The sequence below is a fragment of the Pholcus phalangioides genome, unplaced genomic scaffold (genome assembly GCF_987345545.1).
Source record: "Pholcus phalangioides strain wild (caught in Gottingen) unplaced genomic scaffold, Ppha-v1.0 ptg000001l_1, whole genome shotgun sequence".
In the NCBI taxonomy this organism is placed as follows: Eukaryota; Metazoa; Arthropoda; class Arachnida; order Araneae; family Pholcidae; genus Pholcus; species Pholcus phalangioides.
The window spans coordinates 29,023,133-29,045,503 of record NW_028301594.1 but is presented as its reverse complement, the minus strand read 5'-3'; the positions used below and the strand labels follow the sequence as shown (position 1 = coordinate 29,045,503).

Here is a 22,371-nt window from a genome sequence, read left to right as displayed (position 1 = left end):
ATGGGGGCAAGGACACTTCCTTGAGGACCTCCACTTGTGACGTCTGTCCAACCTGAGAATTCCCCGTTCACCATAACTAACATTCATCATTTAAAAATTGAATACATCAATTTCTCATGAAGTAGTAAATACAAAATTATCTTTTCCCTCAAGACAGAACTTTTTAATGACTACTTGTAGTACAAACCCTCAAACTAAGCAAAAGAAAAGTTAATAAACCAAATGACCCACATACACACCCTTCCCCCCCCCCCCAAATAACCTGAAAAACAATACAAATTCTGCTTTGGCAGAATAACTAATAATAATCATTAATTAAATAATACATTTTATATTTGTATTGTTTGTATTATTTGGTTATATATATATATATCATAAGCGGAGATAGACATGAGAGTCTGGGGGGCACGATGATGATAGCTGGGGGCATGAAATGATGTCAATTCACATATATGCATATACATTAGATCAGTAAGCTCCACCTTTGACGCTGGGGGGGAGGGCAATGCCCCCCCCCGTATCTCCACCCATGATATATCCCTCCTCAATTAAAATCAATTACATGAATTTTTTTCATGGGAGTTGCTAAAAAAAGGTAGAACAAGTGGAAGCCCTGCTTTTTTTTAAAGCCTCCATCAAACTCAATATGGAACATTTCAGTTCCAATTCCTCACCAGTTTTTGTGGAATGGGTTCATATTTCCCAATGCCGAAAGATTTAATAAAACTATTGTGATTCACAAGAACATTCAAATATATTCGCTTATCCGAAATGTTAGGTATAGGAATATAATTTATAAGACATCTCCAATCGATTCCGTCAAAAATATACATCAAGCTAATTTACAAAAGTTTAAAAATTTTAATTGAATATATTGTGTCGATTAACTCAACTGAAATTTTTGACTGTGATTAAAAATTATTGATTGATTAATCAGACCAGTCTTAAAATTCACGTAATTAAAATTTTTGTGACCTTCTTCTTGTAAGATGTAAGCGCGAATGCAAGCCGATCTCCCAGTAAAAAAGTCTCGCCACAGACAGCAACAGGCCCACAACGGTAAAATCTCCAATCATTACACTTCACTCATAGTTATAAAAGTTGATGGCAGATGGCAGCACTACACACATAAACAAACTTCACGGTAGGTTCACAGCATGTACCAATTCGTTAGAAATTCCGTAAAGGAATGTGTGCGAGGTGCATGTACGGTCAAGTATTAGTAGCAAAACTTCTATCTGGCCTTACTGAGACCGAGGACCAGCTGGATTAGAGAAAACCCGGATAAACGAGAGACTGGAACAAGTGCACATGAGTAGCATATTGAATCTGGTACTTTACAGGGAAATATTACACGAATTTTAGAAAAAAACTATGCTAATAAATTACAAAAAATTAATAAACTATGTTTTTAGAGACACTAGAGACTTGCGTGCTAAAGCTGATCTGTACATACTAAATTAGGATCAGATCACCCACACAACATAAAATAAAGACTATTTTTAAGGCCAATTTAAAAAAAGATTCGGATATAAGAACAGTTTTAATTTAGATTTTTATTTATTTTTTTTTTTTTCAATCTTATTAGATCGCATATATCGGAAAAAACTGAAGTTCATTATAATCGGGTTTTCGATCGCAATGAGATTTCTCAGTCCTATTTTAACAGGATTTCAGCCCCTTGAAAAGTCAAATTTAACTCATTAACGACGATTGATTTTTTTTAAAAACAAAAAATAATGAGTGGAACTACTTCCACCATTTATTGACAAAGAAAAACTTAAAATTTAAAATAGCGAATTTTCTTACCAACCGGCGTTAATGAGTTAAATGCTATATTATTTTAGTACGAGTTCTCAGCAGGAGAAATTCCAGTTTGGCCTAGGTGTTTTCAATAATAATTTAAAATTAAAAAAAAATGCACAAGCAGTCACGTACAATTTTTGGCATCATAGATCGATAAGCATGAAAGCGAATGGGTAATATTGGGTGACCTATGAGTTGAAAAGTCGTTTTCAATTCATCATAAATGTTAAATGCTGCATCTTTGAAGAATTTTCAATGACTAATCTCGTGGTAAAGCTTGCATGTTGCAGGAATATATCGACTGCCGTAAAGAATATACCTACAAAATATTGCTGTGTATAAAATATCTAGAGTCAAATGAATATCCGGAGTTTTTTTCACTGAACTGAACGGAAAGGTCACTGAGCTTGGTGATTATTTCAAAGTAAAACCAACTGTGTATGTATCAGACATCAGGTAGTAAAAGTAGCAAAAAAAAAAAGAAATACACGTCTCCCCCCCCCACCACGCTATTTCAGATGGTACTTGACCATCAACTCAAATGCAGGAGCGAAGTGTGTTCATTAAATTTTTAGTCGATAAGTCATTTTCTACAACCGGGAGACCAATCAGTAAAAACTATGACAGCCCTAGACCAATTTATTGCATTAAGAGGTACTGCAACACAGTTATAACTTGGCTTGGAATGATCGCTATTTTAATGGCCCCCTATAACAGCATCTTGGAAGTTTCGCACAGATGACCAAGTGATGAATAGTTCTCTCATGCTTCAGGGTCAACCAGTCAACGAAATTCTATGCTGCCAAAATGCGAAAAAATAGCAGCAGATGGAAAAAATGCATTGTGGAGGTAAAAACGACGCCAAAAATGGTATGGATAACTTCAGTTCTTCCCTTATAGTATTAAGTTACAGTTCATGTAGTAGTTTGGAAAAACATTTAGAATTTCTTACAAATGGAAAATAAACTTTCCAACCCTGAAAAGGAGAAAAATCACTAAAAAATATTGTTTGTACTTTTATCAATTAGAAGCATAGCTATTCATTCTGGGAAAAACCTTCAAAGACATTAAAGTCGTTTTTAATTTCACATATTATATGGATAAAGATGTTTTTGGACAAACTGATTTGAGAGTTAATTTTTGCTCGCATTCACTATAATGAAGTATGTACGCGCGAGTATTTTCTTTTTGTCTCTTCTCCAATACTAATTGAAAGGCAAATTAGGAAATCCTTCCGTTGAACAACCAATTCGAAAATTATTGAATTTAAAAAAATCTCTCAGAAGCTTTAAATTCCCTCTCTAGCAGCAATCAACTGCTACACCGAAAGTCTATCCCTGACAATACAAGAAAATGGCGGAGAGCTCTTTCACTAAGATTAAATAAATAAAAAAAGTCCGCCTTGTTTGTTGTGGAAATAGACCACAAGGCGCCAGTCACCACAAAATAGTCTTCCTTCCAACGCCATCGACCTTGACTCACATAAACACACACTGATCTTATTTTTCTTATTCTTCCTGGCTGCTCTTCTTTTTCCACAAGAACATCTTCAGTGAGAGCAGGAAACTTTTTTTTTCTACTTCTGGAACACAGTACCAAAACATTTTTCTTCTACTTAAAGCATCCTGTAATTTCATTCATGACCTAAGTTGCCACTCCTATGACGCATTTTACTTCAACTTGGGTTCTGGATCTACAGTCGCATCCCGTTATAACGAACTCCAACAGACTGGAGGAGAAATCACGTCGTTATAAAGGAATTCCAGATTATTGCATTGTTTCTATGCAAACTTATCTGGGGGGGGGGGATTAGAAAAGTGTTCGTTAAAACGAGATTCGACTGTATGCATTACCCACAAAATCTTCGGAAAAAATTATACTTTCAACTTTACTAATTTCAACTACAGTAATACCCCGAAGTTACGCAATAGGTGGGACTGACGACAACCACTTAAGTCTAATTCACGTAAGTCAGGGTACGATTTTGCACAAAAAATACAGTAAATGTTGGTTGATTCGGGACCAAAATTTAGGGGAAAATGCGTCTTTTTCCTTCTAACTGTAGGTGTACCACTATGGTACTTTTCCTATGACTACATAATATTTATTGCGACTGCAATCCGGTCTTTAAAAATACTGTATTACCTAAAATAAATACAAATGAGTCAGGTTTTGAATGTTTGATAACACCATTTGGTTCATCGAAAAATAAGCTGCTTGTGTTTGGAGGTAAGAAAACAAGTTTCACCACGAAATCAATTGAGAATCACAGATCAGGTACATTGCCAATAATGAGCATCACATTAAAGTAAACGAATTTTCTTTGGCGATACTGATGACTTCATTAATGTAAGACTCGTGATGATGTTGGACCTCAGGTATGAAACTGTGGTGACCTTCTATTCAAAAATGGCAGATACCATAAACGAGCCTCGGGATTCCATTTCTAAAATCACAGCAAAGTTAATTTTCTCCAAAATCAATTTGATTCCATCACATACGATGTTTTTATAGAATAAAATAATTCTCACTTTGGTTATCGCTTAATAAACTCTACTATCTCAGCAAAAATCCTGTGATTATGCTTGAATTTTTCATCGGAAAACAGCGTAATTCCGAAATCACGCAAGTCGGGGCATAACTGTATTATCAACATAGCTTAGATCAGCGGTTCTCAACATTTTAACTCGCGGAGCCCCGTAGCCCCATTTTTTAATTATTTATCAAAGTTACTGATTCATTTTTACTGTTTAAAAATACTTATAATTATTTTTTAATTTTACCGTTTTTTTATTTTCCTCAAGCGGCCGCGGATCCCCTGGAGAGTGCGCAAGGAGCCCCAAGGACTCCGCGGAGCACCTGTTGAGAACCGCTGGCTTAGATTTTCATTTAGCTAATCGTAGCGTCTTAAATTGTCGAATGACTATCACTTGAAACAAAAAGGCAGAGCTACTAGATTACATTCCATAACGCAAAAATTTTGAAATCATAAAAACTTCGGAGACTTGCAAAACGGCAAGACGAGCCTTTTGCTCGCGTCACTTTCTTACGGAAATGCAAATTAAAAGGTAAAACATTCTTATAAACCGATGCTTTCCGAATATAACTGTGACCAAAAAAAGCCGAGGAAAGGAAGATAAGAAAACAGTATAAAACGACGGTACAAATAGATACAATGACAGTAGTTATCGATGTACGTGTTGAAACATCTTTTTATTTTTTACAACTACCACCACCATCAAACGAAAAGAAATAAAAGAAAAATATTACGTATTTATCTTACGATTTCAGTTAATTTACCGAGAACCCATTGTTTTGTGAAAACAACCGGTTTAGCTTTTTTTCCTCTATTTTTTACTTTATCTACATCTATCGGTGATACGTGTGAGTGTGTATCATGGAGTCAGTCAAGGAAAACCGGTTACTGTACCACGTAAAAAACGCATGAAATGTCTGCCAGTGTTTGTAAACACGTTTGACCGTGACGTAACGTAGATGGATAACGTTGATAAACAAATGGGCTGCAGAAGAGAGGAAAACATAACGCGCGCGATGGAAAAAATATTACTCTTATTAGGCCGAATGTATGTTTCATTAGGAATTCGCACAACGCGTCCGAGGATAGAAAAAAAATTACACGCGCGAGGAGAGGGGGTGGGGGAAATAAAATAAACAACGCTCCGAAGATCATGGACAACATAACGGGCCTCGGGCATCTGTCTCCCGCGGAAATCATCAAATCGATGAAAATAAGATATACGGCTACGTTTTTCACGGCGGATAGACGGAACGCTTTCCAACAATTTTATGTAAATCAATTCTGATGTGACCTGGAACCTGACAGAAAACCCGGTAAAAGGAGCGGAACATTTGCGAAATACGAAGAAAATCATTGGGAAGAGGGAAAAACTTCAGCATATATTTAGTTAGACACAAATACGGTTTGAGTAGCAGCCGGGGGACATTCATGGGTTAGAACTGCGAAATTAAATTATCATAAACTCAGCAGGAATGTTTTTTATTTGATTTTCTAAAGCTTAAAAAAACTGACGGAAAAGTGGATACGAAAATATCGTCTATCCCTAAACGCAAATACATTGAGACAAAACACGAACGTTTCAGCTCACTACTTATTTCAACAATAAAATGCTCATATTTTTGTGTAGGCGTTTTCACTGTATAATTTTTTTCAGGAGTGTAAATTCCTAATCCCTACGAAACGCCTAGTCCGACTCATCTAAGTAAAATTTATTTTTGTGTTTAAAACAAAGAACTAAATTCCCGTTAAAGACGAGTAATAGTCTTATAGGCTACCCTTGGAATCTAAGGAATGGAACAACTCCTTATTCCTCCTTAGCTAAACGATGAATAGAGATAGTCCCCAGGCTGCTGATTGTCCCGTAAAAAAAAAGCAACATTTACAAAAACTTCAAACACCATTTCACTTTTCAGGCCACGCAACCGCAGTACCAGGATGCTTCAAATAATTGCTCTAATACCACCACCACCCACGCCGCGAACTGAGCAAAAGATCATAAAATAAAGAAATAGAAGCGAAGTTACAAATTTGACTAACCAGCAACCATCACAAAAGAGAAATAAAGAAATAAACAAATCGCATAATGGATCACTTATAATTATACTCTCTTAACGACTCGCAGCTGTGTGAGTGCGTGCCGGAGCACACATACCCAACAGAACGCCCCATATGACCCAGACCCAGAGTTCGCGGGCAAACCGAATATGAGAAGGGAAAGAAACCGGTCTCGGGCATACTAATATACATACTAGTGGTGGCAAATAATAATCTGTGGATCTCCAATTCGATGAAACACTATATATTCTGTGTTTTTATAGCGTCTGTGCTATGTCATTAAACTTTGATAACATGAGAGGACAGAAGAGCCCCAGTTTCGATGATCTTGCAGTCAAATTGCACCACTCCCAATTCAGCTATTTTCCAGGTTTGGCTGGAACATCTGTGTTTGACATACCCTCCTTCCATCCTAACCCTTTTCTTAAGTTGAAGAGCTGCAGACATTATCTAAATAAAAGAAATACTCAACCAAGTACAGGGTGGGGCCTACCATTCATATTGATGGGAATATTAATGTCAAGCGATAACTTTTCTTCAAATTTTTCCTTTCTCTTCTTTTTTAATCACTCAATAAAAAAATAATAGGTTCGATTTGCACAGATGTAAATACTGGGTCACCATAAAAGTGCATTCATACGAAACCTCCATTATTCTGCAAATTGCAGAATCGCAATAAAATATGTCTGGACTATCATCTTCCCTCAACAGAATGACGATTGTCACCACAATAAATGAAAGTGTGCTCCAGGCAGGGCCGTAACTAGGATTTTTGTCGCTCGAGGCAAACAAGATTCGGCCGTCCCAACAACTTCAAAATTCGATAATTTTATAACGATTTTATGCCCTGGCTAAAGGCAGCATTCAGTAACCTTTGAATAAAATTCTAAGGATAATAAACTCAATACCAATAAAAACTAGATAGCGAGAGGAAAGAACATCACAATTTTTATGAAACGAATTATTTCAATCAAACATCCCGTATTTTTAAGAAATCCAGAGAAAAATTGGGGGGGGGGGGGGGGTTGAAAGCTGGCGAACGGGTAAGGTTAGCAAAAACTTTGTATCCGGTCTGCAACTTTTAATATGATGATAATGAAATTTAATGATGACTTAATGTAATGAGTAGAGCCCGGAAGTTTAGACACTTGAAAAAAGGCATTTATAATTTTCCAAAGGAAGAAAAAATAACTAAAAACAAAAAAAAAGGTATTAAGGGTCCAACAACTAGCTGAAAAATTGGTAGCACTTAATCCGTCTATTGTTTTAATTAGATTTTATAATAACTTCATTATTATCCAAGTTAAATTGATTTGAAGCCCAAAATAATATGTTAGTATACCCTCAGAATTAGACCAATTCCAGGGCTACCATTACCAGACGCAGAGTCCATACACAAAATGGTCTGTGGGGGGCTCCCTTGAGTTGTTAATAATTCTCGCTTATTTGTTGCATTATTTGGAATAATTATTATAATTTCTATAGTTGAAGCATGGCTATCTTGTTCTATTTTTGTGAAATAGTACCACGTAAGCGGGACTTCTTCAAGCGCGTTGCCCTGTATGGCCGTATCTGCCGCACACACACCTGGGGTCTGGTCAATTTAATCGAATACTAAATATGCATGTTTAATAAGTAGCCATGGAGCGCATTTATGGTACAGAAAATAAAATCAAAACAATATGGGTCCCAGAGCCCTGTCTGCTCCTAGCCTGCCTTGAGTGAACAATGATGTCAATTCATGACCTCTTGGGACAATCATCTCAGTCCGCTATACACATACAACGCAGTCTAATGCCTGAGCGAGACATATTATGTGAAGCCTGTGGAGAAACCAAAAATTTCTTATTTTCCCTCCGCTTTTGTAACACGGGCTGCGTTTCTCTGAAACAAAATCATTCACGTCCAACACCATCTGCTTAAAGCAAAGTTAATGCATGGCAACACCAATCTCTCAAATCACCTATTCGAGATCAAATGGGGGCTGGCGGGGCTTCTGATACTTAATACTGAGAGTTGGAAAACTTTAAAAAGAGCAGTTTTTTGAAGTTCTGAATGCTCAAAATATCCAAGTTTTATAGATTATGACCTCTTAAATTCACTAATAAATTTAAAACCATGTTAAAATACGCATTTACGGCACGAAAATTTCAAAAAAGGCATTTTTACCAAAAAAAGTTTGAAAATAGGCAAAAAAGGCGTTTTGCCTCAACTTCTGGGATCTAGTAATGAGATTATTATGTCTGAACAAGGGATGGTTTTTTGCCGAGACAGTGGAAAAATTGGTAAAAATTATTCCTCTTACTCATGACATACCAAGCTTGGTTTTTCAATTCTTTTCAATATAAAAACATAAAATTACATGGTCTAAAAATAAGTATTCAGTAACCAAAAATATGAAAACATATTCGAATAAAATATGCATCATCCAGATTTGTTATAAAAAATTCATAAGTAAAAGACTCCATGATTATTTATTTAAAGAATTCAAAACAGATAAAACCAATTTTTTAATTCTATGAATTTTTCCCAGGTGGCAAAAATATTTGCTTTATCCAAAAAAAATATGCATCACCCAGATTTGCTATAAAAAATTCATAAGTAAAAGACTATTTATTTATAGAATTGAAAACAGATAAATCTAATTTTTTAATTCTATGAACTTTTGCCAGGTGTCAAAAATATCGCAAAAATATTTGCTTTACCGAAATAAAATATGCATCCTCCAGATTTTTTTATAAAAAATTGATAAGTATAAAGCTTTATAAATATATTTATTCATAAAATTCGTAACAGACAATTCTAATTTTTATTCTATGAATTTTTTATAGGCAGTTTTTACCATGGTTTTTTCTACTGCAGCAAAAACTTGTCAACCCTGGTCTGAACTTCACATATTTTTGGATTTTAACACAAAAACGGTTACAGTTATGTGTTTAAAATTTACATGATGTTCACAACACGGCATGACAAATCGAAAAAATATTTAAGTACCGGCCAAATTTTTTAGGAGTTTTTAACAGTCCTAAATAATGATTCCGCTGTTAAAAGGCGTAGAGTAATGAAATCCGAAAATTTTGTGTCATCCTTCAGACTGCAGAAATTTACTCCAATTTAACAACCACATTTAGAAAATTTTAGGCGCTAGTATGGATTTTCTAGTCGCCATGGCGACCTGGGATTTGTCCAGCCCTGGTGTACAACTGTTATGTAAATATCTTACAATTTACAGACTTGCCGCTGTGGTGGTCGAGTGGTCATAGTGATGGACTCGCATTGCAAGGATCCGGGTTCAAACCCTATCATTGCCACCACAGCAGTGGTTGGCTGAAGTTGGTTTTCTGTGGTCCCAACTTCAATCTCCTTGTTAAAAGTTTCACCACAGAGAGCAACAGGCCTACAATGGTACAAATATTCAATCATTACACTTCACTTCTGAAATATAGATGGCAGCACTGAAAAATCAGACATACACTATAACTCACTCAGACTGTTAGGTATACATACTTCCACACAACTCACTCGATAGTAAATCACCCATGGTGATAGACCGGAGTTGTGCCTGGTTTGAAAGAAAAAACTTACAGACTTGTTTCACGGAATGCAATACGGGTCACGTCTCGTTGGTTTACCCTACACTGCTTTTGTTTACTCAATTGCTCTAGAGACAATTTCATTGGATACATTAAAGAATGTTTTTTTTTTCCATTCACAAGCAGGATCAAAATCACTGTAAATACCACCTTTAATAATTCACTAAAACTCTACAGAAATGTTTTGCATGATAAATATCAACCTGCACTTGCTTTCACAGAAAATCTCATTCTCTATACATTTAGTTAAAATAAAACTTCATGCATAATCAGCCATTAGTGTGAAGAAATCTATTTTTCAAAAGCCTCTTTCCCTCAACAAATTTTTTTTTTACTACAACAATTTATAATCTACTTTTCTCAAGATAAATTGTTTAACAGATTCCAATTTACCTATCTTTGAAAAAAAAAACAATGAATTATCATGAGCTTTGGAAGAGAGAAAGAAATAATGAAACCCTAATAAAATCAAGCTCGTAAGGGATCTAGTAAGCTGATACAAATTGGCATTTTTATAGTGTATCATTGAAATTTATCTTATGAAACTCTATAAACCTATCAAAGTGTGCACATGTATGACTATTATTGCACATTTCTTTAAAAATTTACAATTTGAAAATTGAAAAAAATAAAAGTCTTATTGAAAATTAAATCTGAAATTTTCCACATCAACAGAAGCAAAAGTATATCAATATAGCCTAATCCTTGCCATGTGTAAAAAACGTCTCTGAAGTAGGAATTTAAATCTGAAAGCCATAGGCCTATTTGTGTATAATTTTGTGATAAAGCAAGGCTTGACAAATCCCAAAAGCCAGGTCGTTGTGGAGACTAAGAAGTTGACATTGACGCCTATTTTTTTTTTCATGTATTATTACTAAATTCAGGTCTCAAGGACAGCAAAAAACTATGCCAGTATGTCTGCTAGCATGGAAAAGTCCCTCAGTCCTGGAAAAGTCAATGAGTACACTATTTTGGACCGATTTTATCAGGGGAAAAAAACGTCGGTACCTACATTTTTTTAATTTGTAAAGCACTGTAATAAAGTGAGAGGTAAACAAATTTAAATAAAACAATAGCTAAGCAGAACCATTCTCAACAATATTTACTTGAGGAAGTTCAATTGTAATTTGCTTCAGAACTCATCATAAATGTCAAGAAAATTTTTATACTGCAGATACATTTTACACAAAAAAATAATGGAAACGTCTCAAAATTTTCACATTGTGGAAATATCAGTGATGTAGTTGAGTTGCTATAAAAAAGTTTAAACCAAACCAAGACATTAAAAAAATCAATAATCACATACTTAGAATAAAATTTTGCATTAACAGAATTAAATTGAGAGACAAATTTTGTGATGTGAAACTTATTTCTGCATAATGCTTATTATAGTGCTGCCATCAGCCATCAATTTTTCCAAGCTACGAGTGAAGTATAATTATTGAATATTTATATTGTTGTAGGCCTGTTGCTCTCTGTGGCGAGACTTTTAACAAGGGATCAGCTCGCATTCGCACCTCGAAGTTGGGAACCACAGAAACTTCAGCTGACCACCACTGTGGCGACGATGGGGTTTGAACTCCCTGGTCCTTGCAATATGAGTCCATCACTATGACCACTTGACCACCACAGCGGCTTATGCTATGACCGAGGTTGTCTTAACTCCTGAGCTAAGCCCAGACATATTTAGAGAGGCAGCATTTCGATTCTCATGGGTTGTCATTTTCTAGTTAACCCCTTTATGTAGAGGCTTTTTGCAATAAATTCAGACATGCGCAGTTCAACTAGCAAAGGTAAATCTCAGACCAAAGCAAACTCAAGCAACTAAATCCCATAGGATCATAGGCGTACGAAGAATTTTCTCGGGGGGTGTTAGGGTTTCCCTGCAAAATAACACTATAATCTCCGCTTGAGGGGGGTCCACTCCTTGCGTACGCCTTCATAGGATTCTATGTTATGGGATGAATAGTGATTTAGTTGAATACCTAATATTTGGCAAATGTTTTGGCCAAATACAGAATATTCGGTGACTGAATATCAATCTTCTTAAAATTCATCATAATTATAAATAAAATTGGTGCTTTTAATTGAAAATAAAATTATTGGTAGGTTCAAATGATTGATAACAAATTTTAATTATTCAATTTAAGTAAATATTAAAAAAATTGGTAATTGAAAGATTTTTATTGCCAAGATACTGACAATTAAATTTAGCGATGATTACTAGATTACAGATGCTCTTTACCCTCTTTCATTAGCTCGATGTTTCTTGTCTAGGTACATCCTTCAGTTAGAATCCTAGTACAATTACAAAAGTTCACTATGTTCAGTTTCATGTTTTACTTATTCAGGAAATTTACCCGGACATAACCCTTTTTACAGAAAGGGATATACGCCACACAATAAAATATCAGTATAAATTTTTAATTTATGCAAAAAATTACAATTAATATAATTTTTTAAAATTAGTTTGCTATGCTTAGATTTACATAGATATTCGGCTGAATACCTAAGCATTATTTAGCCTAATCGAATATTCAGCAAAAGGGCAGAATAGCAGCCAAATATTCATCCCATCTCTACATAATATGTTATATGACTGAGACAACTGCTGGCAAAAATTGCTTAGGCTGTTGAAAACACAGTTTAAGTACACTGCCAAATTTGGTTTCAGCAGAAATAACATTGGTCTAAAAAAATTGTCAAATCTCGAAAGGTAACATTGCTCTGAGAATGTTTCTCTTATTTCCACTTGAAGTCAATGTCATCAGTGATAGAATAAGAATATAAACAAGCCCATCAATTGCTTTTTTTTAACCTCAAGAATGCTGGAATGTGTAACATCAGAGATTCAAAGTCAAGTAATATTAGCCGACTGGTGGTACAAGGTGTTGACACAAAACTACTTCAAAAATGCTTGATCTCCAGGATGAAGTTTCATATGCAAAGCAGGACATTGAGATTTCTTTGTGAGGTTGATTGCTTTGTACTGCCCAGATTGTGACAGATGTCTGCAATCTTCTCCGAACGAGATATGCTCATTGTATTAGGTCTTTACCAGCCCCATCTTTTTTTAACTCCTTTCTTCACATATTTTTCACTCTTTTCTGGTAAACATTGTATCTCTGCTCAAAAGTAGAGCTGTGTGCACTAATTGAAACTCTACAATGTTTATCTTATTTAAGGTGTAAACTTATTAGTTGCATTTATAGTGTAATTCTGTACTCAGATGGCAAAATGTTATAAATGACTTTTCCCAAAAAATTGAGAGTTGCTCGAATTCCGGAGTCTCTTTCTTTAAAATTTTAGAAAGTGGCAAAATTTAATCTTCCTCTTTTAGTTTATGAAGAAACAATAGAGGCAAATTGTAATAAGTCAACAAGCTACAGTCTCACATGTTGGAAAATATTATTTACAAATTTGCCATCGTGAAATTTTTAAAAAGTGACACAGCATTTTGCCACCTGAGCACAGTAATATTTTATTCATTTCATGAAGAAAAAAGTATTTATTCGTAAAAAGTTGAAGCAATAAAAGCACTCACAACTAACAAAAGTAAGTTTTTCAATACTTTTATAATGATTTGATTAGCTTTGCAGGGAATTAAAAGTTAATAAATAAATAAAACATTATAATCAAGCATTGTCTCAAAAAAATTTTCAGAGGCAGATTTACGATTTTGCTGCCAATTGTACATTGTACAAATTTTGCCGCTCTTTACGCACACCAGTCTAATTTTCTTGACCACTGATTCCACAAATTTGCCACTCTTGGCTACAGTCCGCTTATCCACCCTCTCCTGTACATATGCATCACTCTCTCCAAATTACTCTTTTCGTCACTCACATGCTTTCATACCATCTTGGTCAATATTTTAATTGGTCATTCGCTGACTTTGTTTCTTACTTTCTAGATAACAATTTTTGTCACTCACATACTTGCACACTCTGTCACTTTTTTGATCAAACACTGGCCTAGTCCTGCACTCTATAGGTCACTTTTTTGGTCCTTTGTTCACTTGTTTGGTCCCTCACTAACGTTGCTTCAAGATCAATCCCATATTTACACTTTCCAGGTCATTCTCTTGGTCACTCACTCACCTCGCTCCTCCCTCTCCATGTTATTCATACACTGTACTTGCACACTGTTTTAATCACTAACATGCTTGCAAACTCTCTAGGTAACTCTCGCATGTCCCCATATCCTGCAATAGGGCTCTTGACAGGAAATTTAGTGAGCCCCAGACAAAACTTTTTACGAGCTGCTCTATAGTTGATTTAAATTGTGAAAAAACCAAAAAAAGCAAATGGTAAGAATCGCCCCGGACAATTCCAGTCAGTCCCACCCTTGTGAGGGGGAGGTGCATTTCTGTCCACACACTGACCTAGTCCCTCGTTTTTGAGGATACTCTTTTGGTTTCTCACATGCTTTTGCACTGAACACTCACAAGTACACTCTCTGGGTCACTCTTATAGTCACTCACTGACCTGGTCCCTCTTTTAGTCTTTCACATGCTTGCATACTCTCCAGGTCTTTCTTTCTGTTGCTCACCTGGTCTGCTTGCTTCTAACATTTCAATCTTATTTCCTTGATCACTCAATTCTTAAATTTACTACCCCCCTAAACTTTCTGTCCTGGGCTATAGCCTGTTTATTCCCCCCCCCCCCGTTTAAGTACTCCTTTGCATATATTACGGTGCTTTTGCATAACCACTAATCGTTTGGGTATGTTTGATAAATTTCTCTACATTTTCATTTTTTACCGGTGATTACACATAACATCCAAGCGACATTGGAAAATTTTATAAATGATAAAAAAATTTCACTTTTACCGGTGATTAGGCCTATACATAATCCCAAGGTGTAGCAGGCAAATATGAAAAGTACTGGAAATTTATCACTTTTACTAGTGATTATGCATGCTATCCCATATCAGGGTATAATGGTAGAGGTTCAATTGCAAAATTTGTCAAATAGGAGTTAATTATAAGAGTTATTTCAGGCATGTTCAAGAAAATTTGTTAAATCAGAGTTCATTATATATCCAGTTAAAACTCAGGCTCACAAGTACAGTTATCTAAATAAGAAAAATTTTCACAACAATGGGACCTATTTATCATCTTTATGCATAATCACCATTTCGTATTGATAATCACTGGTAAAAGTGATATTCTTTTTTATTATCACTGGTCACCAACACCTGGTGCTAGAAATTTTGAAAATTATTTGCTCTGATGGCAGTGGAGTACTTTCAAAAGGCTAGAATATTACAACTGCAGTAGTTGACATTCATTTATACTGTGGTTGATATGATATAGTGTCAGATTTTGATTCTCAAAAACAAAAAAAAAACATTCTGTACATTCAAGTATAATGGATATACATAAGAATGTCTAATTAAGCTCAAAAACGAGACTTTCTAGAAATCTAGGTGATATTTGTAATGAAAAAAAAAGAAAATATAGAGGGAGAAAACATCTTTTTTCTCCTCAAAATCACCTGGATTTGCAAACAACTGAAGATAAATATTTTTTTTTTCAAGATTTTGATTGTGTCATTTAAAACATGTTATACATCACAAAGGATGATTGACTTTTCAAGTTGACCATAGACACAATGTGGCAACCACAATTCTAATGGCACTTCTCTCTCACAGTATCATGGGGCTTAATCTCTTTGGGAGTGTTTGCGTGAAGAAAGGAAGAGAGGCGTATACTGTGCCATCGCTGTCATGTTTTAATGAAGGCATTAAGAGAGAAAGGAAAATTGGTAAAATACATTTAGAGCCGTTTAGGAGCAGAAATTCTGCCTTGTGTTTTTATGCTCAGGACTGTTTTGGAAAGGATTTTTTCACATGTATTTTTACGTGCAGATCCGATGGTCAGTCAATACAAAAATAAAGTTAATTCCTAATAGCCTATATTTTTTATCTTTTTGTTGCCAAGTTTGTATGCAAAAACAGTGATATGTCGCTAACACCATCCTCTTTGACAAGCTTTTAAACATAGCAATCTTATTGTTCCACCAGTAACCCTAGTGAATGGCGCCGACGGGTCTGGTTATAAAAAAATAGTCACCTAACAGTGTTGAGAACACATATTGAAAATTTACTGAATATAATTTTTAAATCGTGATATAAAATATCAATCAATACTGTGTAAATGAAAGCAAGCAATTCCAAAAACAGACTATAAAATACAATCGATTCTTGTTTATCCGGCACATATCAGACTAGAGTATACGGTGTAACCAAAATCACCAGAATTGAATACTGGAAGTTAGTTTAAAAAGCCCATTTAAATAATAGGGCTTCACAAATCCCAGACACCAGGTTACCATGGTGACTAGAAAATCAGTATTGGCACCTAAAGTTTCGATTGCTAAATTTAAATACCCGAATGACACCAAATTTTCTGATTTCACAAGATATTTTCATCATGACTATCTTTTAACATAGAAAAAAGATGAACACTATATTTGCTAGCAAGTTGAGCAGTTTAAATTTGTTTTGCTTCAATGACAGAAAGGGGACTTGGTATTCGATTGTGTCCATTCACAATAAGTAGAGGGGCCCTTGTTTATGTTTGCATATGTTTCTATTGTGTTGATGTAATGGACTAGCCCAGTGTTTCTCAAAGTGTGTGTGTGGCCAGCCTTTGTCAAGGATGTCACAAAAAAGTGTAAATATAGATTGGCATACCTATTTGTGCTTATTTTACAAGTAAAAATATGAACAAAACTGTTCTGGGGAGCTGCGAGTGACAAAGGTTTAAGAACCACTGGGACTAGCTTCTTTCATTATTCAATTATTCAAGTTACAGCTGTTGACAACAGAGCTTAATAAATCCCAGGAGCCAGGTTGGCATGGCGACTGAAAAATTTGTACTAGAGCCTAAAATTTTCCCCATGAAAAATTTCCCCTAAAATTTTCCCCAGCTAATGTAAAACATCTATCATGTAAAATGAAATACACCTGTATCCTAAAATATCTGATTGATCCTTAGATTATTGCTCGATCTTTCAAGCCCTGGTTGACAAAAATTGTTTTGGGTATGCTGTAGGCTACAAGTAAACCATACATATACCTCATCCATATTCCTCTGCAGAACCTCTAACAAATTGGTATATGTTGGCCCTAAAGCAGAATGTTTAGCACTGTTCTGTGACGAGCCCTCAGCTGACTGGAAATGTTCTGCAGTAAAAACCCCCATACATGTAATAGTGGTTTTTTTTTACTTTTTTCTTAAAATTCTTCCAAATTGTTCTGCGACGTACGTCGCAGATTTCTGCACATTTTGCTTTGGGGCATGTTGGAATGTGCACGTACATGTAGTGAAACCTGATGTGAAGTTTGTTTCCGTGTAATGCTTGTTACGTGCAGTGCTGCCATCAGTTTTTTCTAAGTATGAGTAAAGTGTAATGATTGAATAGTTGTATCATTGTAGGCCTGTTACTCTCTGTGGCAAGACTTTTTAATGGGGAGATCGGCTCACATTTGTGCCTCGAAGTTAGGAACCACAGGAAACCAACTTCAGCCACCCACCACTGCGACGACAGAGGGATTCGAACCGGGATCCAACGATGCAAGTCCGTCACTATGACCACTCGACCACCACAGCGGTGGTATGCAGTAGGCTATAACCCCAAATTAGATTTATCCCAGAGCTTGATCAAATCATCAAGTGTTTTTCTTTCCCCCACTGCCAAGAGTTTACCTAGACACTTTGGCTCTTTCCACAAATTTTCTGTTTTTCAAGCCAACATTCTTATCTGTTTAGCATCATTTTAAATTCTTTTTTTGTTATCAGTATCTTATACCTCTTGCATTATTGATACCTTGCCACATTAATTATTTTTCTTTTTTTATGGATGAATAATCTCTAATCCAGGGGTCTATCCAGATTATTTTAATAGGGTCTTATTTTTGTGAAAAGAGACATTAATTTTGTGGGAAGCGAAATTATTCAGTTAATTTAATCACAAAGAAAATTAAATGTTAAATTTAGGTTTCATTAATTCGTATTTTGTGAAGGGTCCACTTTTCAGATACAGATTTTTGTGAAGGGTCTGAAAAATGGACCCAAATTTTGGCTAGACTGCTCTAACCCATACCCTTCCCCCAAAGATAGGGCTGACAGGGCCAGAGCCCTAGGTTCTGAAACAAATCTAATCATTTTTCGTGTTGTTATGCCATAAATTCACTATAAAGGTGACCCTCTAAAGATCCCAACCTAGGGGGCCTTCCCCCCAGGATATAGGGATCATATACTCTGCTAAAGAAACGTTTCGGTTTCTAACAGAAGTCGATCTCATGCGAGCGGAAGAAAGCTGGTTTCTTACCCAAAATATGTATTTAAAATTGTTTCAAACAGGACAAAAATGGTTGGTGGACAATTAACATTCAGCACTTATTGAATTTTGTTGTTAACTTTTTTGTGTGTATTTTGGGCTATTTGTGTTCATTTTAAGGGTATCTGAATGTTGTGGTTTTTTTTTTTTTTTTTTTTGGTGGCCATCTTCAATTTATAACGTCGAAGATGTTTGATAAACAAGAAGAATTTGGGTTGTCAGTCAAGTGGATAGAAACTAGGCTCAATCAGAAATGACCAATTTGGCGATAACCTCGCAAATAGAATCTCAGTTTTATCAATGCTAAAATGAAGTGTATTTAAGCAAAATTTTCTGATCTCTTACATTAATGTGTTTTGCAACACTAGAAGAGGGTGGGGGAGAAGCAAAACTCCTTGACAGATCTTTTGTGCCACCTCATGTTTATACGATGTATTGCACATTTGATTAACCCTTACAGCTACAATCCAGAGACATCTCGTCTAACTTGATCTGCTTTATTTCGGCAATCTTGAGATATCTCAGGTTTTTAAAACCGTCTCATATCGGCAACCCTGAGCCAAGATACCATTATAAGTTCTCTTCTGCTGATAACATGTATTGGCCCGTCCAGTCAATCGACTGCCAGTGGGGTGGAGTCAACTTCTATTCAAAGTCTGATAACAAAAAGGGGGGAGAGAAAGGACGATTTTCTTTTTCCATCGAGGTTGTATATGATTATACTTACAGCACAAATAACAGAAAATTATAGTTTTTTTTCTCTTCCTTGTTTTATAATCATTATTATTTTGTGTTGGGGAGAAGCATTCATCAGTTCACGTGATCGGAAAAAACTTTTTCTTGAAATTGATGGTAATTTCGAAAAGATTCAGTGATTTTCACTGTGGTAGTTGTAATGTGGATCAGGAAAATTTTTAAAAAACCACAAACAGCTGTCATAGTGCAACAATTTGTAAAATGCAATTTTGCTTTAATTTCTGTATGACGGCCCGTGCTGGGCCAGTGGACATGCTCCACTTGCTGATCCGACACCCCCAACCAGCAGGCGCATCATGACCCTTCTCCACAAAATATAAGTAATTAAAAATGAATCAATTGTCATGAAGGCTCACGCCGAAACAAACCTCCAAGGATGACTATAAGCGTAATATCAGCTTTGAATATACAAAAAATAAATCAGTAATCATCCAACAAAAATCTAAGACGAAAGTAAAAGGGGGGGGGGGGAGGAAATAGTTACGAGTGGGATTCAAACCATCAACCTTCGCACCGTCCGACTCTACTAGAATGGATGCTAACCAGAGTCCTAATTTATCAATTCTTGAACATACACTAGCCACTAATATGCATATGCTCTCACAATGAACACACGGAAGTGGCGTAAAATCTTGTTTTGCCGTACACCAAATAAAAACGCCCGGCTCCATATACATATCCACAGCATAAAAAGAAATACAACGTTTATAATGGGGATTAATATACAGAAATTATCTAGAGAAACTATCTATACTTAGGTGGACCATAGGATGACCATAGTTTTTAAAGGTAGTGTATTTTATTCTATCATAATCATTAGTTTATAGTAGTTTTATTTTGTGATAATTGCTCTTATTTTGGGTTGCTGTATTTTAGTACAATCCACGAAGCTTAATGCAATCATATCGGGACTCAGGGTTTTTGATTATGATAACCATATCCAAAAAAAATCCAGTTAGCCGTACAGTGAACATATATCCCGTTTTAATTGGAAAAAAATGTATTATTAACAGCAGGGTTTATGTCACGGTCACATTTTTTGCAAAATGCAAAAGAAAATCTTAGAATACAAAAGAAGTGGTAGCCACTTTCACAAAAATATGTACAGGAGGTATGAAACCAGCAGACATCCAACCATCAATCATTAGCATTGTAGCATTTTGCTAAAGCTTTTCCCCTCATTTTCACGAAAGGAATTTTTTATCTAGCTTAAACACTGATTAACAGACATTGGTAAAATGGGCCAACTGTTTTTCTTTCCAAATAAGTGGTTGCAAAATATAGGTTCAATCACCCCTTTTTTTATTCCAGCCATTGTGAGGTGTTCAAATGAAACTATCTAATTTGTATTACGAATCACGATGCTTTTTATAATGTACAATACGTTTCACAGATCCCTAGAGAAGGTCTGCCTGAAAAAGAAATTTGAATCTAGTCAACTACTTCACCAAACACCAACTCTGGCCATATTGCTATAATGCAACTTACTGCTATTAATGACATGGATTAGAAATGAAGGCGCTGTCTATCAGTGGTTACCTCAAGCTCGTTAGGGAAAATATCATACCTATATCCTCCCTCGGGTTTGAACCCAGGACTGTGACAGCAACCTTCATGATGGGAGATGAGCATCTAACCATCACACCACTCTGGCATGAATCTGGTCAACTGAAAGAAACCAATCAAAAACTGGAGTGAAAGGCATTTTTGTCAATAAATTTTTCTTCACTCTTGGAAGGCCATTGCAAAAGTGGCTCCACACATATATGGATCACGGCAAATGCTATGGACCGGGACTAATTACAACATTAAGTACAGAGATTTTGTCAATAAGACCTCCTACATAGTCTTGCAGAGTGATAATGATAACTTACAGGGCCGAAAAATAAGTTCGGTTTAGCACAAAAAAAAAAACTTTGGATAATGTTATTTTTTTCGGTTCAAAGTCCTGATCACTGAAAATAAAATTTTACCCATGTTATAATATTAATGAGTTCTGTCCTTCGCAAAAATGATAACAATACTCGAATAACATTATCCACAATTATAATAAGCAGCACCGACTGTATTTATTTAACATCCGCATTTCTTTATGGGCATTTTTTCTCAGCCACCCCCCAAATAGCAATTCACTTGCTGTTGTGTTTGTATTCATAATTTGAATCTTAACCTTCCGAATTTTTGTTTTTCAAGGTTTTTTTCGCCCTTCGCAGAATTCTATCGAATATTTGCATATTTCCCTTTGGCCAAATATTTGACATTTTTCCCTAGTCACATTTTTCACCCCTAGCTTTCCAGTTAGCTGGGAACCCTGAATGTACAAGTAGTTGTTGAAGGGTAAATTCGGAGGGGCCCCCCAGTGGCACCAGTTTCGATCTCTCTTCTTCCCCCCCCCCCCCCAACTGCTCGCGAATTGATTAGTTCGTTCAATTTGAACGGCATTGATTAGATATCGGATATCATTCAACTAATTAACAAACTCACGTTTTTGGCAGCTGTAAAGGCGGAGCTCCTTTCCTCTGGAACACACCGTCAACAAACACACCGTTCTTGCCGTTGCACACCATGTAGAAGTTCGGGTTTTCGAAAGAAATCTCCAAATGTCTGCGGGAGATGAAGCTGGAATGTCCCATGTTAACGTCAACTTCACCGCGACTGCTGTTGCGACCGATCGTCACTCTGTTTTGCCGGATCATGTACTCGAACTCGCGACCCTCGAGCCTGGCGATCGCAGCTCCTTGAGGTTCGGGGCTCCACACGACTTTCGAAGGACTCGACGGTGCTGATTTCAGGGATAACAGCGCCCAGGCATCGTTGTCGCTCGTGTGCACGTTGGACATGATTACCGTTATGTTTACGATTTAAACCTCTCGATACGAAGGGAAAATGCTGTTGGCACAAAATGGCCGCAAAAAAACACAACCCGCTTTTTTTTTCACGGAAGAAAAAAGTATACACACAACGTGCTCCCTTCTTCTTCTTCTTCAATTATACAGGGCTTTATGCCTTCGGGCCATCCCCTGTTAGAGAAAGAAACTTCCACAAGAGCAATAGAATATGTTATAAAAATGTACTAACGAAAGAGCTTTCAACAATCACAGAACACATAGAAATTTCAGCAATTTCCATTCTTCCTTCTTCTTCAGAAGGGTATGAAAAAAAGAAAAAAAAAAACACAAACCAGACGAAACAAACGCAGATGGAGATGTTATATGAGATGGAGAAGAAGTCTTCAGGCTTAGGGGACGATGCTAAGCCGCTTTAAAATGATATG

At 36.0% G+C, this 22,371-nt stretch overlaps 1 protein-coding gene across 1 annotated transcript in view; it reads right to left on the bottom strand.

Annotated features, from left to right (window-relative positions):
* The window catches only part of LOC149090290 (forkhead box protein K1-like), a 52,903-nt gene extending 30,820 nt beyond the window's left edge, over positions 1 to 22,083 (bottom strand). Inside the window, exon 1 of the mRNA XM_089233855.1 lies at positions 21,582 to 22,083. Coding sequence (XP_089089981.1) covers positions 21,582 to 21,937 — 356 coding nt within the window. The 5' untranslated portion in view covers positions 21,938 to 22,083. The remainder of the gene's footprint in view (positions 1 to 21,581) is intronic.
* Between the last annotated feature and the right edge of the window lie 288 nt (positions 22,084 to 22,371).